Source organism: Gossypium hirsutum, chromosome D12, assembly GCF_007990345.1.
Source record: "Gossypium hirsutum isolate 1008001.06 chromosome D12, Gossypium_hirsutum_v2.1, whole genome shotgun sequence".
NCBI classification, from domain to species: domain Eukaryota; kingdom Viridiplantae; phylum Streptophyta; class Magnoliopsida; order Malvales; family Malvaceae; genus Gossypium; species Gossypium hirsutum.
This window is the reverse complement of record NC_053448.1, coordinates 35,261,160-35,278,281: the sequence shown is the minus strand read 5'-3', so window position 1 is coordinate 35,278,281 and position 17,122 is coordinate 35,261,160. Positions and strand designations below refer to the sequence as shown.

Here is a 17,122-nt window from a genome sequence, read left to right as displayed (position 1 = left end):
CCAATTGGGGATATGTCTTGTCTTGGGCATCAGAGCGGATGACTCCCAGAAGATAAAGGCATAGATATGACTGACTAGACTAATAGTGCATCAGACTGGACCCAAGAAAAGTAGATCCTGAATCCATTTATGGATTTATTCACTTGTGACGTTCATAGTGTGACATACCTAAATCCTGAATGGATGACGGACTATGTATTTGCGACTCGTATACTTTGATGTAAATAAAAGCCTGAATTCAAATAGAAAAGGAACCGAAAGTTGGTGTGTTAGGTATACGACTTCTGCAGTATGTAGTGTCATTCACAATAGTGGAATTCTTAACCCGAGACATGGGTAAATGATATTCTTTCATTGGCATTACATGGTTGATGAAAAGTAAACGTGGCCATAGGTCGTTCATCTTTTTGATGAATGACTTGATTACTATTGGATTAAAATTGAATTTTTATGAAGATGTAATAGTTACCATGAGATAAAATTGGATCACATTGGGAGAACGGATATTATCCTAGAGAGATTAAGGATATCCTATGAGAGTAGCAACACTTATGAAAATGTCATTGGACGAGCATTGATTGAGTTGCTTTCGTAATGATATGCCATTGGGGAGAGCTTAGTCACGATACTATAGTGGAATGAGTTCATGACTAATGAGTTTATAATTAATAGGCGAAAAGCTAGAACTTAATTATTAATCATTTGAGCCTCAATCGCATATGTCCAATCAGCCCTTCCACTAGCTCGTTGAAACCATAAATGAATTGAATGTTGAATCAAATAAACATAAATGAATAAAAATGGTGGAAATGGAAAAGTGGAAAACATTTGGAAAGGGGATGTTATAAAGTGTTTTCGAATTGGTTTTCACCTCTAGGGGTCTAAGTATCAATACCTTGCTTAATTTTTTCGGAAAAACTGAGGCAAAGGATTGAAATGGGTATTCTGCACGAGTTGAATCGATACATCTCCCTAGAGTTACTAATACAACTACAATAAACCTGGGCCACCATACAATTTTGGCTCTTGAGGGTTTTCTTGGGTTTTAGATAACCCTGATCGCTTTTGAACCTTTTCTAAATGATTTTAAATTGATTAATATTAAGTCCCAAAATAATCTCAAACTTGACTTTATGATTTTATAAAGATTATTTAAGGTTTGTAATTTATAATAATTTTTTTATTTCTAATAAATATGTGCTCTGAAGGCACCTCTAATTCATACTGTACATTAGGACAGATGAGAGTTATTTCAGAATGAAAATAAATCTTTATTAGTAAGCGTTATAATTGAATTTAGACTCTATACTTATAAAATACTCGACACTAATATGAGAAAAGGTAAAGTAGAAAATCTTAATGTACTTACTAATCTCTTCAAGCTTAACGTGTAGGTGGGAGACTTTGTGTTAAGCTTGAGATCGTTTCTTAGGTGGATCGCATCACTATACGAGGTTTGAAAAGTGTAAAGTAGTTGATGTTGTATTAGCTTGTGATAGTATAATGGCATGTACATAAAGACTTAGGCTAGCTTAAGTGTTTATAATTACGTAGGCTTGTGTTGCCATGTGTTATTTGATATTATATTGATACTTTAAATTGGCCTTTGGTTCCTCAATTGATTTAAACTTTGATTTAAACATGAGTATGAATTGAATTTGTGTTTAATTAAGCTTTGATGAGGCCTTAAAATGATTTTGAAACTTAATGGCAAGTATCGTGGTGTTTTGAGGTCCTCTACATCAAGTCTCGAGACTAGACCCTTTTGGTATCAAGACTTTCAAGCCAATAGCTAAAATGTTACAATAAACAAGCCAAGTCTCAAGACTTATAGGTTAAGTATTAAAACTTATAGGTCAAGTTTCAAGACTTGACATTCAAGTCATGAGACTTACTCCAAAACACTTGTGCAATATGTATTTTGGTCTTTATAAGCCCTCAGTACCTCATTTATGTATTAGACTTGTCCAAACACTTTCGAAACTATTCAAAATAACTTCAAAATGTATCTAAAGCTTTCTAAATGTTGTAAATTGTTTTAAAGGATGCTACTAATTTGTGTAAATGATGTTTTTGTTTAAAAATTTTGCAAAAGTAAAGGAAGGGTAATGTGAAATCACTTATCCGTGTCAGCCCTCGAGCCAAGGAATGTTGCAAATTGGCACTTAAACTGTACCTTTTTTTTTTCATCTTGGTACCTAAAATACGCTTTTCCCACTTTGGTATCTTCAACGATCATTAGTTAACAATGGCACAGCTTAAACACATAGTGGCATGTTGCATAAAAAGCCACATAAGCATTACACACTGATTGGGTATTGTTGACCAGGCGTGACCAACATTGACTAGCCAACCTCAACTTTAAATTTGGATTTTTTTTTTAATTTGTACATATTGTTAATTATTTATATTTTATATGATTTTATATAATTTATATAATGTAAAATGAAATTTCATATATTTAAAAAAATGAATTTTTATATAATTTTTAAACTTTTATTTTCAATATTTTTATTTTATTTTATTTTTTAAAATTTTTAAATATATCTTTTAAATTTTTGATATATTTCCTTAATTTTATATAATTAATATATTATAAAAATATTTTTTAATAAATATATATTTTTTATTTCATATAATTAAAAAATTGTTTTAAATTTTGCAAGTTTTTCTTTATACTTTTTATTGGAACCATTTGATATAAATAAATAGATAAAAAGACTGCTCTGGTCCCTCTCAATTTCAATATTGAGCAAATTGATCCCTCTAAAAAGTTCAGAACAATTTAATTTTTATCAATTTCGAAAGTGAGCAGCTAAGTACAATTTATCACAATATTAATTTGTTTTGTCAACTTTACATATTTTTTTATTAGTATAATAATATAATTTGGTCCTCAAAGTTTGTATATCCTATCAATTTGGTCTTGATTTAACAAATTTAGCTCGTAACATTTACACATTATTCCAATTTGGTCCAAATTTAACCCACAACATTTATACATTCTGTCAACATTTACATAGAATATATAAACATTGAGAGATAAATTTGTTATTATACCAATAAAAATAGTGTACAATTAACATAAAATATAATGTCAGAATTAATTCTCCTTACTTGCTCACTTTCAAAATTGATAGGGATTAAATTGTTTCAACTTTTTGAAAGTGACCAATTTGCTTGATATTAAAATTAAGAGGGATCGAAAAGGAGTTTTTACCAAATAAATACATGGTCATCTTATGTGATTTTGGTGTGATTTTTGTGCCACGCGACAACTTTTAATTGGTTGTTTTGTTTTTAGTAGAGGTAATGGTTGGGATGATTTAGGTAACGAAGAAATAATTTAAGTACCACTTCTGGAAAAAAAAACTAGGTATCAAGATGAGAAAACGATTTAATTTAGGTACCATTTTGTCGTTATTGATACAATACCTAAAATACCCTAACCTACCAATCCTTGAAGTAGAGGATATTAGGCACTTAATGTGTTCAAACCCATATCTTCAAGGTTGTTGAGATAACAATACAAACCGAGTTAGGACTCAATCAATTAAGACCAATTGGTCATTTAAGTCTTAATAATATTATTATTTATATATTTATCGAACAATAATCTAGTTGTAACTGATTTATTAAACAAGTTTTAAACAAATATAAACAATAACATATATAGATCGAACAAGTTTTGTTTATATTCAATTCATTTAATAAATGAGTTTTAAAATCTTATTCATATTTGTTTTATTTAACTTGAGAAACAAGTATAAACAAATAAAAACTTAAGGGTTTATATGCATTTACCCATTGAACTTGTCGAAAAGTATCTAGTTGGTACTTGAACTCTTTTTTGTACCTAGTTGGTACCTTTACTAGTATTTTCTCACACACATTGCCCCCAATTTGTTAACATCGTTAGTTTTTTAATGATTAACATATAATTTGCCCCTTCAATTTGTCTAAAAGTACTTAGTTGGTACCTGAATTTATCCAATGAAATATCATTTTTTTTAACTTAATTTATATTCTTTAGAAGATTTTTAATATTTTTTAATTTATATTCACCACGTAACATACTAAGAGATTGTCACATGTCACTACTTGACATACTGAGAGATTATCACGTATCACTATATTGGCCATCAGTGCTATGTTAATACAAACTAATGGTGTTAGTGCGAAGGTACCAACCAAGTACAAAAAAAAAAGTTCCAAGTACCAAGTATTTTTGGACAAGTTTAGGGGACAAACTACATATTAATTCAAAAGTTAAATGTTCAATCATACCATTAAAGTTTGAGCAAAGAGCAAGTTTTTCAAAATCGAACTGGTGCTAGAACCAATCAAGCCACTAGTTCGTCGGTTTTTTAACCTAATTGAATCAATATATAATGGTTCTTAACTCAACTAATCCGAAACATTTCAGAACTAGTCCAGTCCAATTCAAATATTGGCAAAGAGAAGCAGAGTTCAAAGATTCCAATAAAAATCACGGAAAACCAGATTTACATTTTTATTTTATTTTATTAAGGTTTAAAGTTTAAAATATAGAGTTTATGTTATATATTTTCTTAAGAAAACAATTAAATACATACTTTATTGTACTAAGAAAAATTTTTGTAAAAATAAATTGATAATAAACCATGCATGATGTAAAGGGTGAAAAAGCACAAAAATTATTAACCATTTCAGCGTCGACTTGATCAACTTCATGCAAGAAAAGAGTTCGATACAATCAAAAGACGTTCAGTTCCAAAAGGACAAACAAAACTTTTTTATCTTCTTTCAAATTGACAAGCACACCAAATTGAATACAAAGAAGTACAAAGCAAAACAGCTTTGCATCCATATGTAAGAAAATCAGATTAAAAAAGAATACATTTCACAAATGACTATTTTAAAGACTTAAAATCTCTGTAGAATATTTACACTGAAAAGGGGAAAAAGAAAAGACAGAAAAAGGAGGTTTCCAAATTGATCATTATAATCATCTCCCCCACCCTCAAAATTTTCTATTTGCATAAAAAAATAATCAACTTTGACATTCTTTGTTAGACCACTGGAATTCTATTTCCAAATTCCGTGAGGGCCCAGTTTTACTTTCCGGCAATAAGGTATACTCACCTGAAACAGCTCCGAGCATTACAACCCGATCAATCTGGATAGTAACTTTTCCGAAGGAACTCTGTTGACATGAAAAAAGAAAATGAGGGAAACTAAAATGAATACAACATTCTCTTGAAAAAAAAAACACAAACAAACAAGTGATATGCTTACCTTCCCCATTTTGCTCTTATTCTTGCAAGATATGTGCAACTTCTGGCCTTTTGGAGGACTCTCAAAAGTCCATGCAAAACTTTCGTCCCACTCAGGATTAGGGCCAGTCGATACAACCTAACAACCAAAAGATAAGATAGGATGCCACAAATAACAGAAGGTGGAGAGAGATCAAAGCGGAGAATGTTTTCAAGTAATTTTCAGACCAGCACAAATAGACTAAAATTTGTTCGAGTGATTCACAACCAAGAAAGCTTGAAGATATTATAACTAGAAACATCCCCTTTCATTTTGATCATAACTCTTCACGAGTTGGTTAAGAGATTCGAAACCAAACATCAGCAAATTTGTGTATCCTTTTGAGGAAACTAGTTATGAGGACTAAAGGAGCTGCGCAGCTGAAAAAGTGTGGGAATATACAGGCTACCAAAATCTCATGTTACCATACATGACTAATCTTTTAGTTCTACCAAATAATTAGGTGATAACCAAAAATTCAGAAAGAAAAGTTCCTCATATCAAATAACAGTTGGACACACAGGATGGAGAAGGATAAAGCATCTTACTTTGGTTTGCCGAGGAGAAGTGTTGCCAAGTGTAAGTTTGCAGAAAACACTAGGGTTGCCTACTGATTGCTTCATATTGTTGCCACGCTTGATTATCACCACCAATGTCCCGGGCAAGCATTGCAACAGAAATTCTGCCTTCTCCTGAAATCTAGGTGGGCCAGATTGGATCAAGTACTGCAGCAATGGGATTGCATCTGCAGCAGCAACTGACTGAGCTCTAGAAACTTCAGCTGGGCAAGCCGACCAAGCTTGCCTGAGTAGAAACAGAGCATCCAAAGCAGCTTCTTGAGTTGCCTCAGAACCTGTTTTGAGTGATGTAACCAAATGGGGAATGCTGAGTGTAGCAGGCTCAGTTGCTCTCAAACGTGGAAAGTTGCTAAATAAAGAGTTCAGAGCTTTTAGATACTCCTCATTCACAGCTCCAGTGGCCCATAAGTCCTTCTCAATAGCAGCTGCAAGATATTGATAGATGTTACTGAAGGAGAGAATCAAAAGCTTGCATGGAAAGGTTATATAAAGAAAAATGGATTAGCAATACCATCATAAACCAAATTGAGAAAAGAAAAACAAATTAATTCAATAAGTGGGTCTTTGAACTATATATGTTGTTTGTCACTTCTTCCTAGCACATGATTTTGAAAACTAGGTGCATATAAACACACAAGCACAGTCAATATTGTTCACACAGGCAATAAATGGGTCTAAAAGCAGACAATTTACCATCCAGCTCTTTCAGTTCAGCTGCAGGGCAACATTCATGGACTATGAAAGAACAGAAAGAATTGAGTTGCAAGTATTTCATCAGTAAATCACTTTTTGTGTTCTGCAACTCTGTTCAATATAAGCGATATGGAATGGGGATAACAGAAACCCTTTAAGGAGGTATGTCCACAACCAGAAGTACCCTCAATCAATGATGGAGCCCTCAGAATTACCAGCAAAATGGAAGCATAAAATGAGCCAAGACACTAACATTAACAAGGGTAACCATTATGAAAGAGGTTCTTTTAAAATGTTACAGTAGGCATGAGAACAGAAACTTTCGTAAACCAGACATGCTTTTAAGTGATTTCTCATATTAGCCATCCACATAAACTAAAGTCCAACAGAGTTGTGGAGCTTACCAGTTATGGCCCTGACTGTTTCACTAGAAGCATACTCTTGAATGGTATGGTTAGAAAATAGAAGTTTCACAAACATTGCAGCTTGAACGGATGTCTCTGGATCACTTGAACCTATTAGATCCAATACAACCTGAACGCCACCAGCCTCAGCCACTGCTCTCTTATTTGAGCGGCTGTGCATTACAAGATTTTGCAAAGCACATAGAGCTACCACTTTCATTTCTTCTGTTGGTTGGTCTTCAAGCACATTAACAAGAGCACGGCAAGCTGAAACTGCATCAGCACTTCGAGCGAGTGTCTCGTTCTGGAAAAGGTCACCAAGAGCCAATGTTGCCAGTAACCTTGCCTGCTGAGCTTGGGTTTGTGGATCCAAGAGATACTGGGATAATGGTACAATTGCAGTTTTAATTGCCGTTGTTTCTCTAATCTTTACATTATTGAGTAATACTTCCAACAGTCTTGCAGCTGTTTCCTCACACTGATGAGATCTGAGAAGTTCTAAGAGAGCCTCTATGGCACCACTTTCAGCCATTGCTTCAGCACTGGTTCCATCATCACTTTCTAATACCAGAAGAGCATTCAGTGCACCAATCACAGTGCCCTCGGAGCCAGAACGGAGCAACCTTACCAAAACAGCAACAGGAACTTCCAAATAAAATTCAGAACTGAATTGAAGGATGCTAGCTAAAACAGAAGCAGCTGATTCCCATAAAGCATGTGGGAGCAGAGGATCAGCTTGCAATATCACCTTCGACAGCTCGCAGACACCACCCTCTTTTGCAATTTCATTTGGCCATATTAGTGCAATGCTAACAAGTGCCTTCACAGCTCTCTGTTGCAAGGTATGTATACCAGAACCAAGAATTCTTATAAGGGGACCGATTACTTGCTGTGTCACTGCATCCTTCTGAAGATGTTCTTCCAAGAGCAGATGTGATAGAAGCTCCGCTGCCAACTGCTGAACTGCTGGAGCTGGAGAATCAAGAAGTGGGATAAGTGGCTCTATAGCTTGGTGAGAGGTCAGTGTATAACCAGCACGACACTGTGGATGCTCCAGAACATTTACAAGGACTTGTAAAGCGCTATGCTGTCCATCAGGTCCAAATTCGGGTACAGACAGCAACTGAAAAAGGGGTTCAACTAGCTTCGCAGCAGATGGTCCTTTAGTGATGGTAGCATTATTTGTCAGTATTCGTAGCAATTCTGCAAAAGCAGCACACAGGAAATCTGGTGCTTCATGAAAGATATCAAGTATGCTGTCAATTACTCCAAGTTTGACCATTTCCATCTTACAAGCAGGCCTGTCTTTCCCTAACTTTACAAGAGTTCTTGAGATAGCTTCATGAAGCATGTAGTTGTTACCATATAAAAGGCCAACAAGTGGTACTACAGCACCATGTGCGGCAACTAGTTCTGCCAGTTGCTCATCATCTACAAGTTTATCTAATGCACGGACAACTGAATGCTGAGCAGGACTGAACTCAGATACAAGGAGAGACACTAGAGGCTCAACACAACGAGCTGCAGCCATAGTGGACCTGATTCTTATATTTCCAAAAAGAACACAACATAGCTCAGCAGCATCTCCCTTCAGTTCCATTGAACAATTTGATGAAAGGATTCTGCAAATAACATCCACTGCATTCATTTCAACATCTCCAACCGCAAGGGCTTTAGAAGGATTTTCACTCAACAACCTAACTAATGCTGCAATAGCAGCATGCTGCTCTCTCTCCATTCCAGTATTAATAATCTCGACCAAGGGTTGAACAGCTTGTCGGGCACTCTCAGCATTTCTGATATGGTCCGCAGAGAATAGGCTTTCAAGGGCTTTAGCAGCACTATATCTAGCAGCTCTTCCTCCAAGACGTAAAACAGCTAAAAGTTGGCTAACAGCTCCAAATGCAGCCTCATGTCTTCGAATTTCAGCACTGGTAAATAAAATACCTAATAGATCTGTAGCAGCTTCCTCGGTTGCATCTTGAGGACCCAAAGAAAGATACTTAGTCAGTGCTTCTAAAGCCCCTGACTCCACCATGACAATCTTATTTGATGGACAGTCTTTTCCAAGCTGAGTCAGAAGCCCGAGTGCCAGAAAAGGTGCACCAGGACGATCAGGAATTGGCTTAAGGAGATCAACAAGGGCAGGTATTGCTTTTCGAGAAGCAGCACCAACCCTAATGTCTTCAACTCTAAATAACCTCTCAAGAGCAACTTGATCTGGGTAGCGTACCAAAGCAAACTCTTCAGACAAGTCCAGAAGTTCTTGTATATCAACATCATCACAGCCAAGCAAGGAGATAAGCCCACCAGCAGCCCCTGAATTTGCAACAGATAGAAGAGTCCCTCTGCTACCATTACAGACTAAACTGGCTAATGCTTGTGCAGCAAAGTATCTGTTCGCCGATACCTCTGACTTCACTAAATTTGCCAGAACTGGTATAGATTTCATTGTTGGATGCGCGCGAATGATATCTCTATCTTGAAATAAGATTGCTAGCAATAATGCACAAATCCATATGCTGTTATCTTCCTTAAAATCAATCTGCAATGCCAGACGATGGAAACAGTTTTACTAAAATGAGGACAGAAGGAGCATAACCACAATTGGACAGACGGACAAGGAAAAATATCAATAAATTTTATATATCACTATATGCACCATATATTTTATTCTTATCAACACTATTTTAAATGAATAATTAAAAACAAAAAGACTAAATACCTGAGCATATTGGGAAGATCGTTTAGAGATTCTCTCGGTGACAGCTTCAACTGCTCCAGCCTCCATTATTGCAGTTTTACTCTTTTCATTATGACAAGCAATAACAGAAAGTAGCCATATAGCCAAATTGGTACCAGAAATAACTGCTGTGCCTGCATCTGATTCCCCATTCCTGGCTTCTTCTTTAGCATGCCTACAGATGCTAATGGCATCCTGATCACCACTATGCAAATTTGCCAAGGACGACTCTCCAGATACCAGCATTGCAACAAGTGATTGAATTAGATAGTTAGAAGAATTTGATTGATTGAGATCTTCCACCACTCTTTGGTGATTAACTTTTGCTGCACATATCAGAAGTGCAGTGCCCCCGATTTTGACCTTTAAGTTAGGGGAACTGATCACCCTTCTAGCAATTGATGATATGCAATCAGAAGCACTAGCAACAGCATCTCCTAGAACAACTGGTTGATCACAGCAAAGTCGTGACAGTATCTCAATAGCTTTATCCTGTAACAAGGGTGTTGCATCAGAAATAGTCAAAACCATTGGAGTTATGCTTTTTGGAAAGTCAGCTAAAACTGCCCATGTGGGTTTTATTTGACTACCAACCACTTCTGATCTAGACAGAATAGCAAGTGCATCTAGTGCCTCTCCTATGGCAGCAGATCCAACTCTGGCAGATTCTAGAAAATAAACTAGAGCAAGAACTGATCCAACACGGTTCACACAATCAGTTATGGCATAATCAACTCGTCTTGAATGGAGCAGGCGTGCTATTGCTGCTGCTGCATGAGTCTTCCCAGAAAGAGTTCCTTCACGTAAAATCCGAGTAGAAGGCAGAATAATTTGTTCAGCAATTGCCGTATCTGATATTTCTGTATCCAACATAAGATTTGATAGGGCACAAACAGCCTGCTCCGCAACTTCAAGAACTGAAGAGTCAGCAAGTGCAACTAAGGGAGTCATTGCATCTCGAGCAATGGCAGCAACATCCCGGTTCTCCTTAATTGAAAGAAATATTGTAGCAAGGCAGTGACAGGACTCTACTAAGATGTTTCCAGATTCAACATTTAGCAGCTTCATCACTGACCAAAGAGTTTTTACAGCAATTTTACTTTCACGAAAGTCCTTCCTGGATTCAAATATCCCAGCTAAAGCTGATGCAGACTTCGCCTGAGTTTCTTCCTTAGTTGAACTCAATATTTTAATCATGGTCTCCATGGCATCACTTGCAGCACTACCTTCACGCAACATATCATGGAAGGGGACAACTGAAAGCATACTTCTCAAAGCATCCAAAACATATACTTTAGATTCCGGTAGGTCACTGGTTAATAATGCACTCAGCTGGCTGATAGTAGCTGTATCAGATTTATGAATTAAATGGTTCAAAGTCTTTGCTGCAATTTCTTTCCCATTTGGGCTTCCATTCTTGAGCAGCCATAATAGTGCAGGAACAGCATCAGCACTTTCAACACATGCACGTATATCTTCACTGTGATTGCAAAGATTCTTCAGGATCAATGCCGAATCTTCCTTAGCCTTCACAGAACCAGTTTCCAGAATTTGAACGAGTGGAGGAATGCCACCAGCAGCAGTAATGGCCCACTTACTTTCATCATTTTCATCAGATAGAAGGCAAAGCAGTGCAACTGAACATTCTTGCTGTTGTTCTGATGAAAGGCCAAGAAGTGATATCAACAGCTGAACACCTTCACGCCCTTGAAGTGCACGCCATAGACTGACTTCATTGTTGCAAAGAGCAAGGAGAGCTCTTATAAGCTCTTCCTGGACTTCGTTGGTTGCCATGGTGATCAATCCAACAAGTAACCTTTTTGCATCAGAATTCACAAGTTTAATTGAGAGGATAGTATTCCCATACAAACTGGCTAGGGCTTCTATTGTACGTTCTGGCACAAGGTATGGTAAGCCAGGTTGGAACTGATTAACTAAAGTCTGCTCAATACCCAGAGGATCTGATGCTCTAGTGGATTCTGCTTTCCTGTCATAAATCATTAAAGCTGAAGCTAAAGCCCCAAGTGTGTCAGCAGTCTGAGCAGGTGAAGAACATGACTCAAGGCTTTGACCGAGGCTAGAGATGACATATGATAAACCACCAGAAATGTTGGCCAAAGCACACATAGCATTCTCCTGTAATGCTTGGGCATACTCACCTTGCATGAATTCTTTTGAAGGAGCTATAGTAGCGTTTATTAAAGCAGGTATACCATTGAGACTAGCTATTTCCCGTCTAGTTTCTTTGCACTGAGCAGAGAGAGACTTAACGACGCCTGCAGCCTCAGCTCTAACGGAGGCTTCATTATCAGGTCCTAATAGTTTAAGCAATTCTTTTGTAGCTTCAGCAGCCAATACCTTAGAACAAACAGATGCATCCTCCATTATCATATACCCAAGAAGAAAGCAGACATTAGCTTGAGTGCTTGACCGTCTGGTTGTGAGCAACTTTACAAGTATATCAATTCCTCCAGCCTGTACTGTCGCCGACCAAAATCCCTCTGTGCTGCTTGCAAGGTTTTTTAAGGCTCCAGTCAATAAGTTATCAACCAAGTCTCCTGTCTTGAGCCCATTCTGTAGCTGCTTCCAAAGCACTGTCACAACTCCTTCAGTTGAAAAAATCTTTGATCCAACATGATCCTTTGTACCCCCTTGTGAAACAGCATAGATGGTCTTAGCTGCTGCAATTTGTCCTTCTGCAGAGCTGGACTTGAGGAGACCGAGCAATGGTGGTATGCAGCCCCCAAGCAAGACTTTAACCCTTAGTTCATTCTCCTTACAGAGTGAGTCTAAAACAGTTGCAGCTTGAATCTTCACTCCAAGTGATCCAGATCGGAGAAGAGAGACAAGAACTGGAACTGCCTGAGAGTGAGAACCAACAGCACTGAAGGCATTTTCACGTGTGTCAATGAGTTCTAGCAATTGCCTTAAGGAATGCTCTTTCTCTTGTAAAGATGAGGAACTCTGCCGCAACTGTTCGATGCATTTTGCAACACTTGCCAATGTCCCATCTGGATCCTCCATGCTACTTGTACGATCCCTAGTTTTAGGCCATGAGATGGTCAAGATAGAATTATAACAGCTAATAATCATAGAGATCACCAGAGAATGGGAGAATATAGATATTATCATGGACACCAGGGGATTGATACCAAAGCAGACACTATCAGTTACAACCCATGAGGAGCAGCAAAAAAAAAAAAGAGGCTTATGGAAGCACAATGAAAACAGCCAAATAGTGGAATAATGAGGCCTATGAGGCTATGATCATAAAACCCTAGTCAAATTCACTGAAAATACCAAAGGAAGGCAACATATATATTCTGTGCGGAAGCTAGAATGACAACATAAGTAGTTAGCTAAGCAGTATGCTATCATTGCCAAAAAGGAGAAACTTTATGCTGTTTTTGTACAGAAAATTTAGTCTGTTCCAAATTTAGTAAACGACTCCAAGCAAAGAATTACTTAATCACATATGCTCGGTTCTTCATGCTGCAATGTTCCTCCTATCCTTGCACAATATTTACAAATAATAAAGCATAAACCAACCTCAAACCCATTTTCATAACTGAATGTGGAGTTGGGAGCTCCGAATCTTGAAGTTTGGCATCCCCATTTTTTTCCTGCAACCATAGACATAGGAATGTAATGATGTAAAATGCTTACAACTAGACATTCGCCACATTGAACTAGCCATGTGAAAGAAAAAAACATAATATACGATGACCATAAGAAGCTACAACAAGATATAGAGAACATATACAAGAAAAGCATTGGAGAAATCAGATCCAAGGGTATTTAGGTAACTCACATCCCTGATGATAATTCCAGGGGTTAGATGAAGTTGACATATACATTTAGTATTTCATTTCCCCATTTTTTTTCTTTTTCAGAGATGAGTGGGTCAAAGAGAAGGGGGAGGGGGGAGTTTGTGGTCTTGGAGACTCCAATAATACCAATTACCTACCATATGGTAGTTGGAGAAAATCAGAGAATACAGCGACAGAAGCATCACTAAGCATATATCTCTAAACTGATCTCTATGGAAAAGGGAAACTTTAAAAGAAATGGAGCCAACAGACAGCATTAATCCAAGCTAGCATGTTCGAACATCAGATCTTAAATATCAGTATAAATATATTTCCAAAAAGAGAAAAAGGCATTCAACCAACACATTACAATAAAATTTTGGGGTCTCATCATTCAAATTTTTTTCAGATTTTATTACTATTGAATTGCATTTCCAAATGATCGCCGCCAGATACACTGTTTTCCCAGCTTAAAGAAACAAATTATCTACTAAAAGGATGCATTTATTTATTACCAATGATTGCAAAATGAGATCTAAATACAGTAGAAAAAAGACCACCTAAACTTCATAATTGGAAAATATCATAAATTCACAATCCATACCCTTAATGCTAAATTATCCAAAGACTGAAGTCTAAAAACTAGAAACATACCATATCATTAGCAGCAAGGCCGCTGCTATTGTTAGCAGCAAACCGCCAAGCGAGTGTCGCTGCCAGCTTTGCTTCTTTAGTGCAAGATTCGCTGAATCTAAGAAAAAACTTAGCCCCTCTCCAGATTCAGCCACTACGCGTCGTCAAAACATTAAAATATCCTGCCAAACAGTAACCGAAATAAATTAAATGAGAAATCTATCAATCAAATCCAGATCAAGCATAAATCATCATAATTCAACAATAAGTGTATCTCGAAAGAGCAAAAATCCAATGCAGCTAATACTAGTAAACTAAAACGAAAGAAAACGAATCGAGAAATGAATCACATTTCCAACACTCTGATTTTTTCTTTTCATTAGGAGAGAAAACAGAAAACTGAAATGAATTGTTTTCCACTAAATTAAAGAATTAAATAAAGAATTAAAGAATCAAAACTCGATGCAAAGAATTAAAAAAAGAGATGTAGAGAAGCAAACCTTTAAAGAGAGAACAATTAATCAATTCTTGATTTGATATGAGAAAAACAATAACTAGAGAAATGATGAAAAGATAAATACTCCTATATATACATATTTTATATTTGTTCTTCTACTTTTTCTCTCTGTTCTAATTTTTCCTTTTCCTTTTTAAATCAGCTCGCTTACAGTTACAGCCGACGCTTTCAGTGAACCACCGACAACTTGAAGGGTCTACTTTTCGGGTCGGCTCGGCTCAGCTTGGCTTCTTGTGTTTTGAGCTCGGCTTTTGTAACGTTCATAATTCGAATAATTTTCTAACATGAATTAAAATTATCCACGCATCCCAATTATGTTTGTGTTCCCATCTAATCTTAAAACTTTTCAATTTAGATACTAATATTTGAATTTATTTCTGTTTTAGTCACTCGCGGTTAATTGAAAGCATTTTTTTAACTAGTAGAATAATATATTTAGTCTTCAATACTTACATATTCTATCAATTAGATACTACTTCCAAATAATTCAATAAATTTAACCCTTCACATTTACAAATTCTATAATTTAATCCTCGGACTTTCTACTCAAAGCTTTCAAGTTTTTAAATAGAGACATTCCACATCTGTAAATTTGTAAAACGCAAAAAAAGAAAAGAAACTAACGAGTCATTTGCCAAGTCAATTCTTGATACAATGAGTTTATCTTGAAACTTTATTGGCTTTTCTTTTTCTCATTAGTCTTCTTCTAAATATAATATTTTATAACACTTTGATTCACAAAATTTTGACAAAAGAAAATGGAAAAACCTTTTAAAAAATAATTTAGATTTACTCTTGATAACAGTATGATATTCCCATCAAGATACTTAGAAATAGTCCTCGAAGTTGGTTCTTCAAATTGGAAATTAAGGCTTAAAAAATATGTCATGAAAAAATCCAGTTGTTCAATCAATAATTATATAAGAAAAATTATGAACATTTAATTTTTCACAAGAAAAAAATGTAAAAGAATTAATTGAATGTCCATTTGTTACATTGATAATGATTTTTTTATTTTATAAATTGATTAAGAGATTACTATTTGTTCTATTTATTTTTAATTATTTGCTTTTAATTTTTAAATCCACAATAAGCAATGTGTATAACTATTAATCTAATTTAGTGTCAAATTATTTACTAAATTAATTAAAAACTAAAATTATGCTAGTCAGGGTGAAGAATTACTTTCAAAAATATTAAATTATTTATATATTATTAGTATATATTATAATTCTAAAATTTATATTTTCTATTATTTTTAATGGTGTTTAGTTAATTTCTAACACTAACTTCTTAAAAATATAAAATAAAAGGGTTATGTATAGAATTAGATAATTTCAACCATAAATAACACAATTAATAGATGTGGAGTACCTGTATTTTAAAAGTTGAAAACTTTGGTTAGGAAGTTTGAGAATCAAATTGATAAAATTTGTAAATGTGAAGGATTAAATTTATTGAATTATTTAGAGTTAAGATCAAATCGATAGAATATGAAAGTATTGATGACTAAATGTGTTATTGTATTAGTTAGAAAAAGACGTTACGTAATCAATTTAATGGCGGGTGATCAAAACAGGAACGAATTCATACATTGGTGTTAAAATTAAAAATTTTTAAAATTAGATGTGAATATAATTAAATGATCATTTGTATAATTTGCCCTCTAATATTTAGAATGTGTAATGTAAATGCAAACAAATTTAATTAATGATAAATTGCGTGTAAATTAAATTGAATTTCGGTCATTAAAATTATTTGGTTAAATTGAGAATTTTAGGTTCATTCGATGAAAAATAATTTAAATTTAAATTTTCTAATTTTATTTTTAACAATTCCATTCCAATCTTACAATATTGTGTACCATGATCCACTAACCAATAAATATGAAAAAGAAAAAGAAAGTAATTAAAAAATATATAATGGTAAATTTAATTTTTTGCTAATTAGGTTTTTTAGTTAAATTTTACTTTTAATCTTTTAAAAATAGTCGAATTTGATCATTAACCATTCAAAAAGAGCCGAATTTTTTTTGTACGTAAATATTTATTAAAATGTTAGTTGTTTTTAGAAGTAAAATGTTAGTTTTTTAAACATTACAGGCATGACAAGCTACGTATACTCCATGTTTTTTTTAAAAAAAATTATGAATTTTTTATAAATTTTTTATTTGAATTCTGAATTTTTGTTGTTTTAATATTTTATAAATAGTTTTATGTTAGCATGAAATATACATGGACTGTCTCGTGAGTTGCTACAGTAATATTATTAAAAAATTAATATTTTAATCAATATTCCTGTTTAAAAAAATAATTATTTAACTCTTCTTGGTGAAATTTAAGTTAATCAAATTAATAAAAAAATATAAATATTGATTAAGCAAAAAAAAGAAAAGAGGTTTAAAATTAGGCAAGCCAAAAAAGAAACCCTGGGTAATGGTCCTCTCTCTT

General features: G+C 34.7%; 1 protein-coding gene across 2 annotated transcripts; it reads right to left on the bottom strand.

Moving 5' to 3' along the window:
• Positions 1 to 4,807: 4,807 nt before the first annotated feature.
• On the bottom strand, positions 4,808 to 14,813 carry LOC107945523 (protein CELLULOSE SYNTHASE INTERACTIVE 1). Of its 2 annotated transcripts, XM_016879575.2 has the most exons (8): positions 14,656 to 14,812; positions 14,177 to 14,337; positions 13,263 to 13,336; positions 9,696 to 12,753; positions 6,971 to 9,515; positions 5,844 to 6,298; positions 5,278 to 5,394; positions 4,808 to 5,185 (listed from the first exon to the last, which is right to left on the bottom strand). In XM_016879575.2, exons 2-8 carry the CDS (start codon positions 14,177 to 14,179, stop codon positions 5,033 to 5,035), a joined length of 6,405 nt encoding a protein of 2,134 aa, XP_016735064.2. In that variant the 5' UTR covers positions 14,180 to 14,337; positions 14,656 to 14,812; the 3' UTR covers positions 4,808 to 5,032. The 2 variants fall into 2 exon arrangements, with proteins under 2 accessions (XP_016735064.2, XP_040963824.1); XM_041107890.1 differs by lacking the exons at positions 4,808 to 5,185; positions 5,278 to 5,394; positions 5,844 to 6,298 and adding an exon at positions 6,388 to 6,770 and having other exon boundaries at positions 14,656 to 14,813.
• Positions 14,814 to 17,122: the final 2,309 nt, after the last annotated feature.

Bases quoted from the DNA above. Each gene is read 5' to 3' on its own strand.
- LOC107945523 (XM_016879575.2), bottom strand. The intron at 5,395-5,843 runs GTAAGATGCTTT...TTTGGTTGTTAG, and splicing joins CTTCTCCTCGGCAAACCAAA to GTTGTATCGACTGGCCCTAA. The intron at 5,186-5,277 runs GTAAGCATATCA...TCATGTCAACAG, and splicing joins ATAAGAGCAAAATGGGGAAG to AGTTCCTTCGGAAAAGTTAC.